This window comes from Daphnia magna, linkage group LG5 (assembly GCF_020631705.1).
Source record: "Daphnia magna isolate NIES linkage group LG5, ASM2063170v1.1, whole genome shotgun sequence".
NCBI classification, from domain to species: Eukaryota; Metazoa; Arthropoda; class Branchiopoda; order Diplostraca; family Daphniidae; genus Daphnia; species Daphnia magna.
The window spans coordinates 8520821-8541206 of record NC_059186.1 but is presented as its reverse complement, the minus strand read 5'-3'; the positions used below and the strand labels follow the sequence as shown (position 1 = coordinate 8541206).

General features: G+C 38.4%; 4 protein-coding genes and 4 long non-coding RNA genes across 17 annotated transcripts; 4 read left to right on the top strand and 4 right to left on the bottom strand.

The window, feature by feature from the left end:
- Positions 1 to 911: 911 nt before the first annotated feature.
- Positions 912 to 3192, top strand: LOC116922919 (carboxypeptidase B). Its single transcript, XM_032929402.2, has 9 exons — positions 912 to 1071; positions 1260 to 1463; positions 1523 to 1717; positions 1773 to 1964; positions 2039 to 2170; positions 2240 to 2352; positions 2425 to 2547; positions 2630 to 2807; positions 2874 to 3192. The coding sequence occupies exons 2-9, from the start codon at positions 1280 to 1282 to the stop codon at positions 3041 to 3043; spliced, it is 1287 nt and encodes a 428-aa protein (XP_032785293.2). The 5' UTR covers positions 912 to 1071; positions 1260 to 1279; the 3' UTR covers positions 3044 to 3192.
- Positions 3193 to 3839: 647 nt separating this feature from the next.
- LOC116923071 lies at positions 3840 to 5939 on the top strand. 2 transcript variants are annotated; one of them, XR_006646629.1, is made up of 5 exons: positions 3840 to 4266; positions 4329 to 4409; positions 4476 to 4630; positions 5461 to 5560; positions 5616 to 5939. It is a non-coding gene; the product is annotated as an uncharacterized LOC116923071 (long non-coding RNA). The 2 variants fall into 2 exon arrangements; XR_004394276.2 differs by having other exon boundaries at positions 5461 to 5939.
- A 190-nt stretch (positions 5940 to 6129) lies between these two features.
- On the bottom strand, positions 6130 to 7815 carry LOC116915854. 3 transcript variants are annotated; one of them, XR_006646631.1, is made up of 5 exons: positions 7687 to 7815; positions 7317 to 7444; positions 7147 to 7256; positions 6918 to 7088; positions 6130 to 6854 (listed from the first exon to the last, which is right to left on the bottom strand). It is a non-coding gene; the product is annotated as an uncharacterized LOC116915854 (long non-coding RNA). The 3 variants fall into 3 exon arrangements; XR_006646632.1 differs by having other exon boundaries at positions 7366 to 7444; XR_006646630.1 differs by lacking the exon at positions 7317 to 7444.
- Positions 7816 to 8259: 444 nt separating this feature from the next.
- LOC116923097 lies at positions 8260 to 9540 on the top strand. Of its 2 annotated transcripts, XR_004394340.2 has the most exons (4): positions 8260 to 8640; positions 8715 to 8881; positions 8950 to 9086; positions 9407 to 9540. It is a non-coding gene; the product is annotated as an uncharacterized LOC116923097 (long non-coding RNA). The 2 variants fall into 2 exon arrangements; XR_004394339.2 differs by lacking the exon at positions 9407 to 9540 and having other exon boundaries at positions 8267 to 8640; positions 8950 to 9288.
- Positions 9437 to 11101, bottom strand: LOC116923066. 3 transcript variants are annotated; one of them, XR_004394251.2, is made up of 6 exons: positions 10879 to 11101; positions 10446 to 10525; positions 10212 to 10287; positions 10015 to 10148; positions 9736 to 9802; positions 9437 to 9671 (listed from the first exon to the last, which is right to left on the bottom strand). It is a non-coding gene; the product is annotated as an uncharacterized LOC116923066 (long non-coding RNA). The 3 variants fall into 3 exon arrangements; XR_004394253.2 differs by having other exon boundaries at positions 9437 to 9802; positions 10834 to 11101; XR_004394250.2 differs by having other exon boundaries at positions 9437 to 9802; positions 10879 to 11099.
- Positions 11102 to 12939: 1838 nt separating this feature from the next.
- Positions 12940 to 16749, top strand: LOC116922934 (glycoprotein 3-alpha-L-fucosyltransferase A). The gene is made up of 2 exons (XM_032929420.2): positions 12940 to 13653; positions 15954 to 16749. Exons 1-2 carry the CDS (start codon positions 13242 to 13244, stop codon positions 16727 to 16729), a joined length of 1188 nt encoding a protein of 395 aa, XP_032785311.2. The 5' UTR covers positions 12940 to 13241; the 3' UTR covers positions 16730 to 16749.
- Positions 13769 to 15818, bottom strand: LOC116922970 (post-GPI attachment to proteins factor 3). 4 transcript variants are annotated; one of them, XR_006646595.1, is made up of 8 exons: positions 15272 to 15813; positions 15057 to 15199; positions 14827 to 14979; positions 14641 to 14765; positions 14426 to 14568; positions 14306 to 14341; positions 14106 to 14239; positions 13769 to 14044 (listed from the first exon to the last, which is right to left on the bottom strand). XR_006646595.1 is itself a non-coding variant. In XM_032929472.2 (8 exons), the coding sequence occupies exons 1-8, from the start codon at positions 15399 to 15401 to the stop codon at positions 13981 to 13983; spliced, it is 897 nt and encodes a 298-aa protein (XP_032785363.2). In that variant the 5' UTR covers positions 15402 to 15818; the 3' UTR covers positions 13769 to 13980. The 4 variants fall into 4 exon arrangements, 3 of the variants coding, with proteins under 3 accessions (XP_032785363.2, XP_032785362.2, XP_045029451.1); XM_032929472.2 differs by having other exon boundaries at positions 14306 to 14310; positions 15272 to 15818; XM_032929471.2 differs by having other exon boundaries at positions 14106 to 14310; positions 15272 to 15475; positions 15536 to 15797.
- Positions 16750 to 16885: 136 nt separating the features above from the next.
- On the bottom strand, positions 16886 to 19627 carry LOC116922894 (monocarboxylate transporter 12). Its single transcript, XM_032929362.2, has 10 exons — positions 19162 to 19627; positions 18733 to 19055; positions 18387 to 18641; positions 18069 to 18222; positions 17910 to 17983; positions 17797 to 17838; positions 17606 to 17729; positions 17328 to 17453; positions 17129 to 17248; positions 16886 to 17042 (listed from the first exon to the last, which is right to left on the bottom strand). Exons 1-10 carry the CDS (start codon positions 19379 to 19381, stop codon positions 17038 to 17040), a joined length of 1443 nt encoding a protein of 480 aa, XP_032785253.1. The 5' UTR covers positions 19382 to 19627; the 3' UTR covers positions 16886 to 17037.
- Positions 19628 to 20386: the final 759 nt, after the last annotated feature.

The following is a 20386-nucleotide window of genomic DNA, read 5'->3' as shown; positions in this document are numbered from 1 at the left end:
TCAAATTAAACATTTGGGTTATAATTGTACTATTCAGCGATAGCTTGGAATGTTGCTGGACTTATTTAACATACGTATTTCCGTGCAATATGGTATTATGCACTTTCTGTAAGTTACAGTTTCAGGTTACAGGGGTTTTGGAAGAAAAAGACTCATCTACTTTCCTGCGGCTTCAATCGCAAAAGTATATGTTCTAGTACAGTTATGTTTTAGGATTGGGAGGTGCTGAAAGCCTAATCATAGGCAAGAATATTTGTAAGATTGTTGGAATTGGTAGTAGAAAGATGGGTATGATGTTTTTGTTTTTTCAATTGCTTTGAATTAAGAGCGTAATCAATTATCATACTGATTTGGAGTTACAGTAATGGAATACAATTGAAAAAGTATTAAACGGATAACAGTGTATGGCTTAATTGAATATTAGTGCGGAACTGAAGAGTATGTAGCGCAGCACGGCAGAAAATAAGGCAGCAGGTTATCGGAACAGTGAGGTAAGACACTAGGTTTTCGCGTTCATGCGTGAAGTTTTTATCCCCTTCATAAGAAAACAGTAAATCTTAGAACCAAGTTAAACTGTTACTAATGGGCGATTTCTGTTAATCAAGGTGGCTAATTTTTATCCTGTGCTTTGTCAAAGAAACAACTGCAACAAGGTGGCAGATTTAGAAATTTCACGCCTGTGAAACCTATTAATAGCTAGGCTACCTAATGACTGGATGGTACGGTCGTTAAATTCCGTGAGTAGTTCATCATGTCCAAAGTTCGTAAAGTAGAATGGTACTAAGATTTAGTTTTTTTTTGGTCAAACTAGCCTATATGACCGCCGATTTGCTTGTTGAATTGGAAACAGTACTGTACAAATCGTTCCATTTTTTTTTTAAATGGCGTTTTTTGTTTTAAAGGAATTAGGCCAATTGCGTTTATTTACCGTGTCTTGCCAGATTAAGCTATATTCCCACCAAAAAGATTTTTAAAACGAACCGCTTTGTGAAGTGGATGTCCATTGTTTGTGTTGCAGCTGAAAAAGATAGATCTTCGCCAGTCCGGCTCTCGAAATTTTACTTAGAGGAGGTAGGTTTGATTTTAATCGAAGATGTACAAATTTTCACCTAGTATCTGTACGTCTGAAATAACTTGTGATAGCGCATAGTGTGACGGAATCCGAACGCAAGAAGTGAAACTACTAGTTCTTCATTTCAGAAGCCCGTGCGATTATCTCTGCAACCTCTTGCCTAACTCAATCATTTGATTTGTCATAGGTAGTTACACCAACTATAAGATGTCAACGCTGGTCTTCGTTTTGACCGTCAGTTTCATGACGATCGCCTGTTATGCAGCACCAAGAGGACAATGCAAGGCAAATCGCGACAACAGCGTATCCTATTCAGGATTCCAAGTCTGGACGATCACACCTCATTCGAAGACTAAACAAATTAACCTTATGAAGATCATCCAGCATTACAGTAAATCAAATTTTAAATGTTTGCTTGAAATCTCTTAACATTCCCGCTGTTGTAAACAGACCTTGAAATATGGAAAGAAACTAATGAAATTCACGAGCCAGTAAATGTTATGGTACCACCTCGTTATCAGAAAGAAATTAGGCTGAAGTTGGAAGAGGTCAAAATACCCTACGACGTCGAGATTAGTGACTTGCAGAAGGCTATCAGTACTGAGAACCCTAAGACCAACGACTCCGCTGCTAATCCTAAAACTGGTAACTCTTGACAAATGTCGCAAGAAACTGTATAATTTTTAATTTTCGTTTATAGCTCATCAAATGGATTGGACGAGCTACCATCGTTTGGATGATATCTACGGCTACCTTAGTTACTTGGCCGACAGGTATCCTTGTCGTGTCCAATTATTGAATGTTGGAAGCTCGTACGAAGGGCGTCCTCTCTACGTTGTTCACATCACTAATTCGACTTCACCGGATACGCCAGCCATCTGGATTGATGGAGGTAAAACTTTCCTGGAATCCAATCCATTCTTCCTTCACACGGTTCTAAAAATGCAATGCGTTTTATTCTTTAAGGATTTCATGCCCGAGAATGGATATCGCCAGCGTTAGCGACTTACATTATCCAACAGCTCGTTGAAGAACCAAGTAACGCAGAACTTTTGGTCAACGTCAACTGGTACATCATGCCCGTTGTCAATCCCGATGGTATGACTGTTTTGCTTTAGACTATCTTCTAAATCAGTAAATGAACCGAATTTGCGTGTACATTTCAAGGCTACGAGTACACTCATCTGAAGAATAGACTTTGGCGAAAAACTCGCTCCCCGACAGGATCAGCGTCAGCCAAGTGCCAGGGAGTTGATTTAAATCGTAATTTTGATTTTAAGGTGAGTGATCTTGTTTCCTTCCTTTTTCCCAATTTACAGTATCTCATCATCTAGCTTTTCCTAACGATATAGTGGGGTGGTCCAGGATCCAGCAGTAATCCTTGCTCCCAGGTATACAAGGGACCCTCGGCCTTCTCGGAACCAGAGACTCTTGCCTATTCCAATTTCATCACCAGCAAATCGAACGAAATTAAAGTAATAACGTTCTTTCGTTTTGCTATTGTTAATTAGCTACTGAAAATTGATTTCTATTTTCTATGACGACGATGCATCATAGCTTTACCTAACTCTACACAGTTCCGGTCAACTTATCATGCTTCCTTGGGGTTATGAACGTAATACTTTTCCATCTGATTACGATGAGATGTTGACACTCGCGAAGAATGCCGCTTGCAAATTCAGGAAATTCACTTATAAAGTTGGCAATAAAGTCGACCTCCTCTACCGAGCTTCAGGTATGCAAATGGATTATTAAATACTTTGTGACTGATATAATAAAATTATCACTGTCACGCATGCAGGCAATTCAGCAGACTGGGCCAAATCTATTGGGATTAAATATGTTTATTCAGTTGAACTACCAATCAATGGATTTATTTTACCAGCGTCTAATATTTTGCCAGTGAGCCAAGATTTTTTTCGTGCCATGGATGTTTTTGCAGCTGAAGTATCCACGCTAAACGCTTCGTAATTACACTTCATTTCGTTGCCGGTTCATTTGTTATAGGTACTTCAACCACCTGCTCTCTCTCCTACTCGTTGCCTTAAAAATCCTGCATTATTTATTAAGAATATTTGTTGTGCGTGATTTAAATTAAATATAATTGCTTCAAGTCTCAAGAGAAATTACATATTTCATGGAAGGGGTAACGTAAAAGAATTAAGGTGTTCTTAATTGGCGTTTAAAACACACCACTACTTAAAGTTCTAGCTTTTCAATGGACATAAATAAACTTTAATGCATAACTGGGCTCCTTTCTTTTCTGTGCCGTGGCTCCCCTTTGAAAGAAAAGGGTTCCAACTTCTTTATTAACATTCTAAAATTTTTTAAATGCGATTAAAGGAAAACCGATATTTTATCCAGAATCAGCATCCAAATTTGGTAATAACAGATTAGGTTTTGCCGAAATTCAATTCCAAACTTCTTCTGTGAAAAAGTTGAGCTTAAAAAATAAACCCGACAAAATAAGCCTATACAAGCCCACTTATATACATATTAGATACCGTTAATTACCGAAGATACCGTTTTGTTAATCTACACAAAAATCTACATGCCAAAAAAAATCACATATTCGGAATCGGCATTTATTTTGGGTATGGCGGTAAAGTTTAAAAATTCCAAATCAAAATTTTAGTCGGGATTATTTTGTTTAGATTTCTTATATTTTATTTTATTTTATTTTATTTATTTTATTTCCAAATTATGACGTTTTTTGGTCCCGACTTGGCAACGCCTGTGACAATTACCCATCTGAAGTGTTCGATCGCCATTTTAGTTGTAGAATTTGTCACGGATCATCGTGTGATATATTGACCGGCTGTTAGACACTGTCCTAACCACAAAAAAAAATCGCTTTTTTTTCACACAACTTTAACCAAGTTTTGCGTACTCGTAAATTTAGTTGATCGTATAAAATATTTTGCCATACACTCGAATGCCTTAGTCTTGATAGAAACGTCATCCATTATTGAAGTACGTTATTAACCGTTAGATTGTTTGGCTGATTTTGTGAACAACCAATCAATTCTTGCTACTAGCTGAAGGCTTTTTGTCAACATTTGGAATCTTGCAATTTAATTATTTTATCTTATACAAGTTTCTGGTATGTGTCAGCCAATAGGGTCCAGCAATGGCATGGTCCCCTTTCACTGTAGGGTGACCTACGTCCTTCGTAATTGAAAATGTCTAGCTATGTAAAGCTTCAGCATTATGAAAATTTTTTCGCATCTTTTACATTTTTTTTTTGCTTTTTCAGGTGTTAGAACAATGGATGTGAAGCATCAATAGGAGACTTGATTTGTCAACTGTTGGTTGAGACGGCTAAAGACATGGAGTGGTAAGAATCAAAATAAATAATCCTTGACATTTAAATTATTTTTATTTTATCTATTGGCTGATATAGGATCACAATTTCATTTCCACACTCATCTTTGGAGTCCTGGGGTGCCCACCGTTGTAGCGGTACATAACTCTGTTCAGGCCACAAATAATGAATGTTAAATCTATCCACATCTGACATGGAGACAAGTACCATATCATACATAAAAATGCCTGAAGGTGGAGTATTTTATCTAGCTTAGATAAGTTATAAATTATGCTCAAATATTTTAGACTACCTTTTGAGTTTTAGATTTGCTTTTAGACTACCTTTTGAGTTTTAGATTTGCTTTTAGACAGTATAGTTATTAATATACGAAGTTAACACTTAGCGTCTTGGATAGTGAAAGAACGTGCCGTGCTGCGTTTAAACATTAGAGTCCAACATCTGGGTGGTTTCATTGTTGTCACTGTTCTTCCCTCTGCTAAAGTAGATATAGCCAGTCGTTCGAACTAAGTTTTATAGTGCTAGCTTACGTAGTAGAGGAATCCTTTGACGATGCGTCGGCTTTTCGTTTTTAGTTGTTTCTTGTTGTTGCGTAATAGTAGTGCTTATTTTGCAACACTTTTTAAAAATATCGTTCAAGATGTTTTGTTGACTAGACATCTTGATATCGATATTATCGAGTTTATCAAATTCATGATTGCAAACGACAATTTTTTTTTATTCGATGTGTTAAAGTATTGGCTGATAGTTCTGAACGTTTGCATTCATACGTTTGTTTCATTTGTTATTGTTCTACGTCGTGTAATGAATAGGTCAGATTATTGAATCAGAAGTAGAAAATTGTTTCCTCGCGAACAGAACGTTTGCTACCGCTGCATTACCTTCGAAGAGACAACCCAAAAATAGTTCAGTTACAAATTGCGACAAGGGAAACTGAAAAATCGGACACCTACTTTAAGTATTTCGCTGTTTAAGATTTGTGGTGCCTAAGTTTCTACTACCTAGTTCTTATCCTTAATAAATTCTATTAAAAAAATTAATTAGTTTTCCTTTTTTTTATCAGATAAAAATGGATTAGAGGCATGTTGGAGTGATGTTCTAGAAAGCAGCATCCCAAGGGCAAGAATCTGAATCTAAAGGCTGGTCAACACAATATATATTTTGTAACTTCGTTTTCTTTCATTGATGATAAAATTGAATTAAATTTGAAATTGAAAGTTATTGAAGCAATTTGCCGACCAATACGATGGAACGTGTGAAGAGTTGACGAAATGTCTGAACGAAGCAACACTCAAAAGTTGGAATAAAGTCAGGAAACTGCTTGCATGTTAAAACATAGAACATCTGAGTTTACAGTGCAAGAAATTTCAGGTTTGTGGCACGATAAAGGCTGTAGATGGTGGGAATTTGCATTATAAATCAAAATTGTGCGTCAAGTACTTGTTGTCTGTAGACCACAAAATAATAGTTCTATTGGTATATCTTAAAATTGATTTCTTCTTTGATATTATTAAAAGTCAATACAAAAAAGATGTAAAGGAATTGATTTTGTATTATCCCACCTCCTCCCACAATTCCACCACTGTTTTACATTACATGTTATTCAATACATCGTACGTTATACAATAAATGCAATACATACATACATACATACATACATACATACATACATACACAAACACTTAAGTTAACCCGTTGGCTGCCAAGCCATTACAACCCGTAGGTTGCTCTACTACAGTCGCTACGCATCGTTTCAGAGGGATCCGATGAAAGGGGAACTTGTCCGAAGACAAGTCCGGGCTGACTTGACGATGGAGACCTTTACGGGAATGCACACCCCAGGTACTCCACCATCGCATCGACAAGGGGAAGTCCCTACTGGTGCATTGCCTACCGCGCCCTAAGGCGCAAGGCGACTGCCCCACCCCATGGGTGATCAACCATGGGGCAGAACAGCGCCGCCGGTCCCTACAAGCTAAAAAAAAAGGGGAGCAAAATGGGTGGCAGCCAACGGGTTAACTTGTACCATACACACTATACAACAAAACAATACAAAACAAAACAAAACAAAATACCAAAAACGTGAAGTTCCACGACGACGGAGAAGACCAGGCGAAAACCTTGAGGCGGAGACGAACAGCTTGAAGAGAGTGAGGCGAAGACGATAAGCTTGAAGAGGGTGAAGCGAAGACTACCAGCTTGAAGACGGTGAGGGGAAGATGGCCAGCTTGAAGACGGTAAGGTGAAGATGACCAGCTTGAAGACGGTGAGGTGAAGATGACCAGTTTGAAGATGGTGAGGGGAAGATGGTCGGCTTGAAGACGGTGAGGGGAAGATGGTCGGCTTGAAGACGGTGAGGGAAAGACGATCAGCTTAAAGACGATGAGGTGAAGATGAGGACTTGAAGATGCAGAAGAAAAGGTAAAGATCCGGATTGATTTGTTTATCGTTGGTAATCTGTAAAAAAGAAGTAAAAAAATTATACAAAAGAACAATAACGTCATAGAACACTAGACCAACCAATTATACGTAAGATAACCATCTATAATACTATGATGAAGCGATGACGTTCAGTTATGTAAATGTTTGTCAGCTTAGTCACGAAGATGAAGGCGACGGTTGGTTGGAACACGAATAGGCCTTTGGAATAATGACGCGATGTATGAACTAGTCATGCTCCCACTCATGGTTCTAATATAGGAAATTATATTACATTTATGCAGTAAGGATAACATGCTAATTACAGTACCCCGGTGAGGCAGTGGTGCTAAAGCAAAATTTTTTGGCAAGCAAATTAGAGAGAATTGTTCACAAGAAACATTGAAGATCAATCTCTGGTCACACTAACTAGATGAAAACCTGCATTTACCAAATGGAAAATCATGTTACTGAATAAATGTGATGTTATGAGGCAATTACCACTACTAGAATCAATATTTGCCATTTAAGCATACAGAATCAGTCTTACTGTTGACATTCAAGCTTCAGCATCAAGTATTCAATCTTCAGCGTTAAGCATTCAAGCTCCAGTGTTAAGTGCAACAACCCTGATATGAACAAAGTAACCAACCAACTCATATGGCAGAAGGCATAATGCAAGTTAAATAACTTTTACATGAGTAAATGTCATGATAAAAAGTAAAAGTATAGATAGCCTACTATTTCCTAGCTTAGCAACTGGCATAATTGATAACATTCGGAACTGTCACATATGAAAGACAACCTATTTAAAGTATTTTCATTCCAACACATACATCAAAATGGAAGTAAAGAACGATAGATAACATACCGTTAATTTTTAGATGAATATTCCTTAGAAACACACACAGTTTAGAAAATAAATAGACATCAATTCAAGTAGTTACAAGCAATCAGCCATTATAGGGGAACAACAACGCCATCTAGTTTTCTTATTTGATACCCAATGAAAAGAGATATAACTTTTACAAAAATTGCTAAATTTTGCGTTTTACGTGCTTGATCGTAACTATTTCAGACAATTAACTATATTTTAGTAACGCGATAACCGAAAAAATTAACGAATAGTTGCACTGCCTACATAGTTCAGGAAAATTTGCGATTTTTGACGATTTTCGGGTATTTTGAGCTCATATATGGAGTCGACCTCAAATTTGACGAGGATCACGAAAATGTGAATCTTTTTTCTGATAGACCAACAAATAAGGAGTTATTGGGTATTTTAAAACCGGAAGTAAAACCGAAATTGAAATTTTGGAAATCTAAAAAATGAGCTTTATTCTCCTTTAAATTGTTAACAAGAATTGCCTAGTTGCAAAGATAGACCGATATAAATAAATGTTAATGGGATTGTAAACAGTTCTGAAAGTACAGGTTGGACGACCTACGCACGCTCAGATTGCGCATTATAGAAAAACCTGAAATCTAACAATAAGAACATCTTAATTGTTATAAATAAAGAACGTCTCCATCAAACTTGTGAAATACTTAATAATAAATGAAAATCTGCAGCCAAAATGTTACAGAACTTATAAAAACATGGGGTCCACTAGAATCTGGCGAGAGTGCTGTGGAACTTCGAAAGTTCGGGGCTTCGGGCATAATCGCTTGTCTGCTACCGAATGTCGGGTTTACTTCCGAATGTTAAAATGAAAAGAGTTTTATAATTAAAGAAAACAAATAGAAAAGAAAAGAAACATTTCTGCTGTAAGTCCGCATATCTCGTTGATCTTCGAAGCTAACATTTGGCTCGAAAACTTCCATAGTAAATATTAATTAATTACGAAAAGAAGTACTCAGCTTTCTTAACCAAAGATTTTTCGTGTAAAATACTTTCAGAATCTCTACATATTGGTGAAATGACGTAATGCGTCTTCCATATCAAAAGCAAGTTGACGTCAAAAATTACCATTTGAGCATCTGTACAGTATGGTTCTTATAAGGACCAAGTGCAATATGCTAAGGCTACGTAAGACTGTCTCGTTGGCACAGGTAGTGTACTGAAGGTTAGTATGACATTCTGTATGTCACAGTTTGTAGTTCCGTAACTTAACTGACAATGCTTGTTTTACAGTGACAAAAACTGATCTTCAACTACAAATGAGTCTGTGCATCCCCAAAAAGAATAAATTATCTTTCTATTCTGTAGACTTACAAATGCTGAAACGCGTAAGCTGATCAATCGGATATGTTTCGTCCATCCGACTTAGGGTAAATATCAAATCTTCACATAATTTGATTATGTGACATTAATATTAGAAATTAGTTAATGAACTAAACGACGTACTAATATACAGATATTTGAAGGAAACATAATTTATTTAAACCCATATTAATACATTCAGGTTTATGAACTGTACTAAATTTAACTATGTATCTATAGATACATAACCTTAGTTAGAAATTAAAAAGTGTAACACCTAGAATAAAAAATTATCTTTTATCACGGAATAGTATTGCTTAACTAGATCAAGTACAATCTTTATCTCAGGAAGAAATGTTATTATTTATCTTAATTTACTTAATATCAGATAACAAAATAAACTGGATTCAAATAAAGGTAAGAGAACAATCAACAAAGATTTATTTTTTGGCAACGGATTCGACAATCAAGAGTAGATGGCCAAGATGCTCAATTTTCAATTCGGCGGGAATTCCATCCCATTCCGAACCTTCGATCTATCTGATGGCATACAACAAAGACTTGTCGAGGAATCAAAACTGTGGCGGCAATTATTTCACACAGCTCTGCAGAAGTTTCAGATGATTTAGCAATTTTCTTTACCAACTATCCAACTAACGAGGATGAGCCAGACTATCACTGTGCGTCTGTAAAATGGATGTCGCGAAAATAATATACCTTAAAACCGCCAAGTCCCAGAACAAGACCAGTCTATGCGATAAGCCGACACAACAACCCAAGGGATCTGTAAATAAACACGAAATTTAAAGCACAACATCATAGTACCATAAACGTTGGTTAGCAGCTGTTAGTAGCGTTCTAGAAGGTACACTTCATCAACGAAGTTACCAGCTGGTAACTACAAGCGTTAATCTAGCATCATTGCAAACGTGAAACCACAAACTGCAGAGTAGCCACCGATTGATGATGCACAAAATGAAATTCTAAAAGACTTACTGTGGAGTAAATGTAGAAGGTAGGTAGACCCCAAAATTAAAATGCCAGTAGAGGCACTGTAACAGCAGCTATAAACATCAGAAGCACAGTATCACCATAAAGAATGGTCTACCACATTGTCCAGCAGAGCATACCTGAGCCATAAATTACAGCATCATGAGATGAGATGAAATGAATTAAAGAAAACTGAATATTACCCCAGAGGTCACCATCATGGAATATAACCCAAAGTTATAACTCCCTTCACTCCACAGATGGTAGACAATCCAAGACCTGTGGAGAAAAAAAACAACAACTACATTAACACCAGTAAGACTAAGACAACCGAAGAAAAAATTTAAGCTCAGAAAAAAAGAATCGATAGATGATCATATGGTAATTCCTATCTTATACTTTTTAGGCTCTTCATGTCTAATGTAATTTCAAGTTACCTAATTCATCTCTCCTCAAAATCACCACCAATGGAATTCTTCCATTTGAATTCATGGTTTTCACCAAAAGTTTCATGCAACTGCAACAGACCATTTAGAAACATTAGTCCTTACAACAAAGAGGCATTTACATATTCACAACCACATCATAAATGCATTTAATAACACAAAATTAATTTGAACTCATAAATTTGGTCAACATTAAACCCCGATGCAATTTATTCCTAAAAATTCATGTCCAAAACTGACGTTACCACGTGGTCTAAACGTCCGAATGGTAACATACGTTTCAATAGAAGAAACACTAAGAAAATTTCCCTAGAGCAAAATATGATTCGACACAGAAAGACTTCAGTTTCAAAAAACAACCACACAGAATACTAATCACCTTAAAAAATAAATTTGTAAATACAAACAGCGATTTTCAACTTACTCATCTGAAGGACATCCTATCACTCGCTATATATACTTCTAAGTTCTGACCTAGGAGAGAATTTATACGCCACCAGTTCAGCACTTTGCCAGTTTGCCCGCCTTCTTTGCCACGGCGCCACGGCATTGTCATGCCGTTTGCAAAATTTTAAAAGCTAATGCGTATGCGTGAAATATGTAGCCAGACTGCCAGAGTCATAGAACCGTGGTTGGTTCACGACATGGGGGGAATCGTCTGTCGTTGTGCCTAATTTCGGAAATAGCAGTCAGAGCCTCCAGCGGGTGTGTGATAAGTGCACCAATCAGGAAATACGTTTGAAAACTTCAACAGCCAATCACAACAGTGATAAAGGAAACGAACAGAGCAGACGATACCAGAAAAATTGAAGCACGAATAGAAACACTGAAATGGCCGTTGAATAATTCAGTTTCTCTCGATAGATGACTCTGATTCTAGTTTCCACCACTTTGCTCCGCACCAAAACTGTCGAAATTTTAGACATTCAGACCAACGAAACGCGGTATAGGGATTCCTCTCAGCCTGAACCAACCAGGGTTCTATGACTCTGATGTAGCGCTCAGCCCCGCGCCAATCGGGGAGCTTTTTAGTCGATTCGGTGCGGGGATAATCTTAATCGGGGAAGCGATTTCAGTGCTCGGGGCGGTGATATCGGTGATCGGTGCCTTCCCCGATTATCAATGAATAGTGATCTAAATTCTAAATTGGCAGTTGCCCTGCGGCCAACAAGAACAAAATGTGACCCTAATCACGTGATTCTCGTTGGCCTATCAGAACTCAAGGTCACTGGTAAGACTAACCCCCTATGGTAGAAGCTTAGCGGTGTCCCCGATTAGAATGTGATCGGGGCCGAGCCCTAGAAATACGTTTGCGGAAAACGTTGCCATGCTTGCATATCGCAATTCGGAAAGCGATCCAACATCCAAGAAAAATTCGCATTTCGTAATCGCAATCACAAAAGCAAAGTTTATTGTTTTTATGTCAGTGTCATAGATTAGTTCTAATCTATGACTCTGGTAAATGTATGATTATGAATTTGTGATAGTTTCCATGACTCTGATCATAGATCATACTATGTTTGATTTTGATTGTTCATGATGTATGTTTGCTAGCGTCTTGGGTCTTAGTCACAATTCCCACACCCCCAAGCCCACAGCTGAATTTTTGCTTGCCAAAACATTGTATTGCTTTAATTATTATTTTTGTATAACGGAAATCTGAATTGGACTTTGGGCACGATATATCGCGAATAATGCCAATAACGGGACAAACAAGAGCAGCAGCAGTGATTCAATTGTGCAAGTCTCCCTTGATGCGTCTTTCATTATGGTCGTCATGCCCTAAATAACAGTGCTGGTTGAATCAGCTAATATAAGAGAAAAAAAAATTTCCTCCTTTGTGGCCTGTTTCTATATGAGTTTTCCTCCAGAACCTTTTCAGAAATAACTTTCACGGATTATTTATGGTAGTTATTTTTCCCATCTTCATTTCCCAAAAAACTATAATTGATGACGACACAAAACCCCCACAACCCCCTGGCATTTTTAGCGATAAGCTTGACCATTTAGCTTTCCGCTGGTAGCAGAACAATTCAATGGCGTCCCATTTTTAAATGTCACACATGACGAACAATCTTATTGTTCTTTAGAACTTCTCTTTCACATGATCGGACCCCGGGCTCGTACGAGCAAATGTTAACTTTGAATCGTTAACTAGGGGTCTATGTGATCATAATCACTTGTCCGTGATCTCATTGGTTCCTTAACTTGTGGTGTTGTTATTTTTTCAATGCTTCGCAAGGCACCAACGTGCGCTGATGTAGAATGTTGTGCGCACAATTTGAAGTTATAGCAGAAACTATCACAACTGGTTTGCCATCATCCGCTTTGCAAAAATGTTGAGCTAATGTTCAACACCTACTTTTAAACTGTTGCTCGCCTTTTTTTTTTTTTAAGAAACAATCCGTTATCTAACTAACCATAAAAAATCTTCCTAAACCGCAGACCTCAAAACACAATTCAGAATAACAGAGTTAATTGCCCATGAGACCGCCAGTACTCAGTTATACCTTAGCTAACAATGCTCGGCAAAGACATGGAGTAGTTTTGGGTGGGATATAGAAAAAATATTGAGCAGTAGCGAGCGCGACATAGTCACCATCACACATCAGCACCCCGATACCTGTTACGTTTTGTCCGTTACCACTTTCTAGCGAAAAATCTAACATTTAAACTATTAATTGTGTTGTAGGAAATTCAAAGAAGTATTCGTGCAGTTACTTCTTTTTTCTGTATGTGTTTTTTTTTTTGGGTGTAAACTACTGGCTTCAGTAAAATCATGTTAAAATGATGAAAAACAGTAACACAGTTATCAAGTTATTACTGCTAGCTATGATAGCCACAGTAATCATCTTTACCACATACATGCCTCCACAGTCTCAGTATGTGTCGCAAATTTCGGACATTCCCATTCGACCTGCGTCGACGAAAATCCAATTATCAATTCTCAACAAAACAAAAATTGTGCTTTTGACGTACCCTCAATTATGGGGTTTTCGATTCACTATGGGCCGTCTAGGATTTATTAATGCCGGTTGTGAAGTGACTAACTGCCTCCTAACCACCAACCATTCTTACGTGAAGGACTACAATTTCGATGCTTTCTTGGTACATACTCCGACTCAGAGAAAAGGCCCTTGGATCCTACCAAACAGGCGACCAGATCAAATTTTCATCATGTTCTCTACTGAGCCTCCAGGTAACCTAACATTAATAATCACATTAGACAAATATAAGCCAAGAACGACCTCCATGCCACCGGAAAATGTCTTGGATCTTATGAAAAATGAATTATGCAACCATATAAATACCAATTTGTTTCACTGTCAGGTGATGGCATGTCTTATTTGAAACATTCTTGATAAATTACAGCAGTCACTTTGAGCATGTGGCTATGCTGCAATAGGGACTTTCGGGATTCTTGGAGAGTATGAAAACTGAAGTACACAATTACGCCATGGGTAGATTTCAATCCCAGCAATTTGCACTAAAATAAAGAATTTCAGATAACTTCTTTACAATCAGACTAAGCCAGTTTTTCGAGATCAAGCTTCTGTCCTTCCATATGATGACAATCGTCAATCAAAAACCTACGGGAAAAAGTAAAGCGTGAAACGTTGTCCGATGCGGATAACGGATTTCGTTACTTACTTATACCATAAAATGGCCAGCGGTGCGGTTGACAAGTGCCACAGAGCATGAGCATCGAGCACCCAAAACAAAGGCGGAAAATCCAGTACTTCAAACAGTGTCGTGAAGGCAACGAGGGCAACGAAGGCTGCGCACTGTTTAACATAAGGTCTTCGCTTGTAAAATTTAAAGCACCAAATCGACCATCCCAAGATATTTACCGCTCCTAGTAATCCGACGTATAAAAAGAGACCAAGCTAAATGAAAAAATCTTATTTCTTAAACTTAACTTTTACAAACCATCCACAAGACATGCAATAAAAAAAGAACTTGGTCCTTACCAAAGGCTATGTTGATGAGCATGTTATATCCATAATCCATTTTGACAAAGAAAGTGGTGTAACTATGATAAACAAAGTAAAATCCTATAGCTATTCCGAAAAACAATGAATACTGAAAGCTGCGTGATTCAAATGCCAACACTCTATTGGAAATAGAAAGATGCATAAGTAGTAACACTTAAAAACAGTTAGAAATAAAGAATGCAATAATTTACCTGCTAAGAAAATGGTAAACTGAGAATAACACCATGCTGAATGCACCCAAATAATCCATTATTTCCGTAAATCGGACATCTCGAATATGGAAAATTGTGGACCATAGCCAAGCGTGACAGCAAATCTGTGATTTTGGTGTGTTTAACATTAGCTGAGCTCTAAAATTTTCCAAATACTAAACTTACAAAGCAGAAATAATGTGTCATTCGGTAAAAGGGAGCACTAGGTCTAACTTCTTTTCGAAATCTTTTAATCATGACTACATGACCAACTAAATTGAGGATAGAAAATAAGGTTGCTGCAGGTTCTTGAATACCCCAAATTCTTACAAATGGCCACTGAAAAAATTTCAATAAACAAATGTATAATCACAGAACATGCTACCACCCATTTTCAAACGTAAAAGCTATTGTACCTTGCCATAAAATTGCTGAACCCCAATTTCAGCTTCAACAAACCAATTTACAGTTGGCCACATGCAAAAATATTTGCATTCATCAGAGCAGGTCCACTGGAGAGCCCGTAAAATGAGAGACGATTGGGAATCTTGAGAGGAACCTAAAGTTGAAAAAATGTTTACAAAATAAAAACATTTTACAGTAATTTCATGATTGCTGTGTGTTACGCTACCAGAACAGTTTTGGGCTAAACAATCCTGAAGACAGCTATAAAACATTTGAGAACGATCTCCAGTGGATGCGAGAACCGATTTAAGTATAAAGAAGAACACCACCGTGATTGCAGTCACTATTTCCTTCATTGTAGAATTTCCGACTTTGCTCGAGCTTTCTCAAGGACTGTTCTTTCAACTCTGACGATTTTTCTGAGAAAACTCTAATGACATTCATAAGCCAACAATCTATCCTTAATGAAAATGGTGAATTTGTCTACTACTTAATGCTTTCCCTTGAGGTTAAAAAGGAAACTATTGGAGATGAAAGTTTAAACTTTCAAAACAGAAATTTCCACGTCGTGTCGGCTGCTGGAGAAAAGAAACAATTGAAGCACAGCGCCCGTCCCGTAATACACAATTTCGCTTCTGCTTCAAAACACTCAATTAAGAATTAACTGGTAGATTGCTGGGCGATTCTCCCACGTCCCAACCAAAGGCTTGATGCGAAAACGAATAACAGAAAATGTAGAATATTAAGAGCCAATCGGTAATAAAATTGTGAATGTGCCACACCCACACGGCATCATGTGTAAATTTCTTCCCCAGAACAGAGTCTAGAACAACCTGAACTGATAACCTGTATTCTTTTTTAACGAATTAATTTGCCGTTTTTTGTAATGCCTTGCTCGTGTTCCTTAGATCACATGCCACGATTGGATCCATTTGAAGATTATTTCAACTGGACAATGACTTATCTACCTGAATCTGACATTCCTTTACCATATGGACGGATAGAACCACTATCAGGAGCGCCAAATACGGAGATCGAAAGACATGGCATACAGGAACATATCCGCTTGTCAAGTGTCAATCCAGCAAAAGGCAAAACCAAGCTAGCCATTTGGATGGTGTCAAACTGTCACGCGAGAAGCAATCGTATGCAGTACGTCCGCAACCTACAGAAATATGTAGATGTGGACATAATCAGCAACGAAGGAAAATGTGGCGGACAAGATTTATGTCCCAAAAAGAGGAAAGGCGCTACCTGCTACGATATAATAGAGAAGACGTACAAATTCTATTTGGCTTTTGAGAATTCCATCTGCCGGGACTACGTGACCGAGAAGTTCTTCGATTCTATAGGAAGAAACCTGGTCCCAATCGTATTGGGTGGCGCTAACTATTCAATGATTGCTCCTAAACATTCTTACATAAACGCACTCGATTACAGTCCTCGCCAGCTGGCTGAGTACTTGAAAGAAATAGACCAAGATGATTCGCTCTACGCGGAATTTTTTTGGTGGAAACCATTTTATCGTGTGGTTAACCTATACCAGACGAACAAGGAATCGTTTTGCAATCTGTGTGCTGCACTTCACGAAACTCCAGCAGAGAAAAGAGTAGCCAAAGGTCTTCAAAAATGGTATTTTGAAGGCAGCCATTGTTTGGTTAAGCCTAAATTTGATTCCACGTAAGCCTTTAGGAACGCCTCAGAGATGTTGGAAAGCAATCGACGAAACGAAAATAAGAACACAATAACTTATTATTTTTTAAAATAATCAAATCAATATTGTTTCTTGAAATATTTTCCTAATGATTTTACGCAAGCGAGATGAAATATTATGGCCCAATGCAAATAACGTGATTGTTTATTAAAAGTGATGAAAACAAAAGACCATTATTAAATACTTGAAATACGATTAAAATGGCAGATTGTATGTTTTTTTTTTGCGGCAACTGCACAGATTTTACAATAAAACATTTGATCGCTGTTACAAACTTTTCATGCTAGAAAAAAAGAGAAACAAAATATTAACAAATCCCAATTCTGTCTTTGATAAGAAGAAATTAAATTGAAAGTAATATTTTCGTACCTTCGTTTTCTTTGTTTTTGATACATGCCAACGGATAGCAAATAGCACCAGCGACGAAAACAACAGATCCAGCAAAATAGAATGTGCCATTGTAGTCACCATACGTTCCATACAAATGACCTGCACATCTCAATCAATAGGCAAGTCATGTACTGTACAAATTCGAACGTCAAATCATCGGGTGACTGCAACAACATACCAGCCAATGGAATACCGATGAAGCTGGCCAATCCATAAAACATAAGGACAAAGCCAAAGGCATTGTTCACGTTGTCAAAGCCCAGCATTTCGCCCATCAAAATGGGTCGACACACCGAAATGCAAGCTGGATAAAGCAAAACAAACAAAAGAGCATCAATCTATTGGCACCCATTACATAAAAAAACAAAACAAAAAAACATCTGCTCAAAATGGCAATGTCCCTCACATTAAAGAGGCAAGAATGTTTAAATCAAAAGGATACATGTTTCAACTTACACGAACAGAGTCCGTACATAACGGCGAAGAAGACCAGAGCGCCGTATGTGGTAAAGAGTGGGCAGGCGATTAATAACAAACCTTCCAGTGATAAGGCGATATTGTTAGTCAGCAGGACGCTCACCTTGAAATAGAGACAGTAATTTTGTTCAATTATATTACAGCTCTTAATTGGGAATAATCATGGGCACCTTAGGATGGCTCGTCAATGCCCCGACGGCGATATTTCCAACCTAGAACAAAGAAACAATTCTAAAATAAACACTTCCGCCTGGCGATACGAACACAAAATGTGTCGTCCAACCGTGTTCGTGACGCCTACAATCGACAGCAAGAACGATGCCGCTTCTTTGGAGATGCCCATATCAATAGCGTAAGCTAAAACAGGTCCACCGTATAATATCAACATATATTTTGTGGCAATCAATCAGGTGAACCAACTTATCTAAACAGATTCAAATACCTGTGAGATACACGTAGGGAACGAAGCTTCCGAGCAATTGGACGAAGCTGGAAGTGCACACTAGGACGAACGAAGGAGAGCGGAAAAGAGAAAATTTGAAAATGGATCGATTCCTGGAAGATTCCATTTGATCTGTACCACAGAGCACATCCACCTGCATTGCCGTGCCGCATCGAATACATTAAACTGTCACAGTGAATACATTTTTTAACCGTCCGCGTAAAAAAAAAGGGGGATTCCCCACCGTTCTTCGTGTGGGGAATACCCTGTCAAAGTCATTCCGAGATACGACATGCGAAAAATAATCAAGTGACACACCTGCTTAGTACCGTCTTCTACGAAATCTGCCGGTCGTAGTTCTTCTTCAATTACGCATTCTTCTGTCGACATGTCGGATTGTCCGCGTTCAAGTGCCAACATTGAAACATCCGTGTTCTCCAGCAACTGGCGGGCTGTATTGCATTGCCGTCTCTTCACGTTTAACTTGATTACAGTTCCGCGTGATTTTCTTCCACCTCTTTTCATCGGCCTGAAGAAGGCCCCAACTGCCGCGCAATTCAAATACAAAGCCCCCTGTATCAACCAAACAATTCCGCTGGATCAGACAAGACCGCACATAAAAAACTGCAGCCGATTCAAAACACGAGGGATGCAAATTCAATACCAAAATGAGAAACGTTCCTCGTAGTGCGTAATTTTCTAATAACCAATAGATGAACGGTGCGAATACGAACGTGCCCATTCCGGATCCGCACATGACGACACCTGTCGCTAGGGATCGTCTATTTTCAAAGTAGCTAACGGCAACAACGGCCGGGGTCCACACCAGTCCGAAAGCTACGCCACACATTAAGCCGACGGTGAGAAATAACACGTCAACCGAAGGAGCAAAGGACGAGCAGGTAAGCCCTGCGAAACCAAGGACACTCCCGGATACGATGACGGCGCGAAATCCAAATCGATTGCTCAGCGCTGATGCCAGTGGCCCTGATGATTTGGGGGAGGGAAACAGAAATAATCCAAAAACACGAGACAATGATTTAACGCTAAAAACACCTGATCATTATTAGACAACCAATTGGAGGGTAAATACCTGACAGTAACTGAATGCCCAATAGGAAAGAAGGAATCCAAGCGACTTTTTCCACAGGTTCGTCAAACACTTGAATTAATTCAAAAAGGATCAATCCAAAACAGAACGTAATTCCATCTGTTAGGAAGGCTGCCATAAAACAGGCGGCCGTGACGACCCATCCGCGCGTGCCGTCCAGCTGATTGGCAATGCGCTCGTAGCTCTTCTCCTCCGACTTCATTTGAAAAGAGTTTGTTGGTGGCAATGTGTCTTCTTTCAATGGCGCGACACTTCTCAGCCATAGACTGTTGAGCAAATGTGTTAAATCCGTGCGGAGACTCAATGATGGCCTCTCGGCGCGAAACACTATGTCTTATACGTCCACGGTTATCAATCCCCAACTGTTTCGTACGGACTTACGAACTTGCGTTTTCACTCTACGGGCGGAACTCAACTACCCAACGCAATGGAATGCCATGCGCTGTTATTGATTTTCTTTTTTTTTTTTTTTTACAATATATTATATTTTTTTTTTTCACAAGTCATACCATGTTGGGAAACATAGTAGACGAATTCACTGGAATGCAAAGCGACAGAGAAAAGATAAGGTCTCAGGTTTTGACTGCTGTGCCCATACTGGTTTGACAGCTGGCCTTGACATGAAACGAAACGCCCCGCGGAGTAGGTGATGCGTGTGTATGAATCTCCAATTTTTTAAATATACATTTCTATATCGGACGAAGATGCAAATTGAGAAGTCAGAGGATCGTAATAGTTCAACATCACTTAACGTCAGTCGTTGGCGCATCTCGTAAGCACTTTTCGGCAACAAGGTGCAGTTTCGGATGCAATCTGTTTAGCACAAACACTTAGTTGGCTTGATGTGTCTGCTAAAAATTGCATTCAGCTCGAAGCCATTCCAAAGGAATTGAAAAGCTCCAGACGACTGACAACATTTCGCAAAAAAAATATGTATATATATACGTATATAATCACGGAAATAAATAGTTTAGGGTTTTCCCGGATGGCAAAGTAGATTGTATAACCCTTCTCCTGAAATAGCTTATCTCTATCAAGCTGAGGATTAACATAACATATGTTAACATTGGCCTTACACTGTGATGCTTTTCACAGATTAGAAACTGAGAGAAGTGACTGTCTTTCGTCATCGCTTATTCAGTGGCCCAAACTGGACAAGATTGTCGAAATAGATTAAAACTGTCAGCGCAGGAGAAGAGAACGATTC

What these genes read in the sequence shown, in the direction of transcription:
- LOC116922919 (XM_032929402.2), top strand. Translation starts at nt 1,280, where the DNA reads ATGTCAACGCTGGTCTTCGTTTTGACCGTCAGTTTCATGACGATCGCC. An exon ending in GAAGATCATCCAGCATTACA is followed by an intron (nt 1,464 to 1,522) that starts GTAAATCAAATT and finishes TGTTGTAAACAG; the next exon opens with ACCTTGAAATATGGAAAGAA. An exon ending in ATCGTAATTTTGATTTTAAG is followed by an intron (nt 2,353 to 2,424) that starts GTGAGTGATCTT and finishes CTAACGATATAG; the next exon opens with TGGGGTGGTCCAGGATCCAG.
- LOC116922894 (XM_032929362.2), bottom strand. Translation starts at nt 19,381, where the DNA reads ATGAAGTCGGAGGAGAAGAGCTACGAGCGCATTGCCAATCAGCTGGAC. An exon ending in TATGTACGGACTCTGTTCGT is followed by an intron (nt 17,454 to 17,605) that starts GTAAGTTGAAAC and finishes TGCTTTATCCAG; the next exon opens with CTTGCATTTCGGTGTGTCGA. An exon ending in CATCGGTATTCCATTGGCTG is followed by an intron (nt 17,249 to 17,327) that starts GTATGTTGTTGC and finishes TGAGATGTGCAG; the next exon opens with GTCATTTGTATGGAACGTAT.
- LOC116922970 (XM_032929471.2), bottom strand. Translation starts at nt 15,401, where the DNA reads ATGAAGGAAATAGTGACTGCAATCACGGTGGTGTTCTTCTTTATACTT. An exon ending in GTTTACCATTTTCTTAGCAG is followed by an intron (nt 14,569 to 14,640) that starts GTAAATTATTGC and finishes TATTTCCAATAG; the next exon opens with AGTGTTGGCATTTGAATCAC. An exon ending in GCTCATCAACATAGCCTTTG is followed by an intron (nt 14,311 to 14,425) that starts GTAAGGACCAAG and finishes TCGGATTACTAG; the next exon opens with GAGCGGTAAATATCTTGGGA.
- LOC116922934 (XM_032929420.2), top strand. Translation starts at nt 13,242, where the DNA reads ATGATGAAAAACAGTAACACAGTTATCAAGTTATTACTGCTAGCTATG. An exon ending in GTTCTCTACTGAGCCTCCAG is followed by an intron (nt 13,654 to 15,953) that starts GTAACCTAACAT and finishes CGTGTTCCTTAG; the next exon opens with ATCACATGCCACGATTGGAT.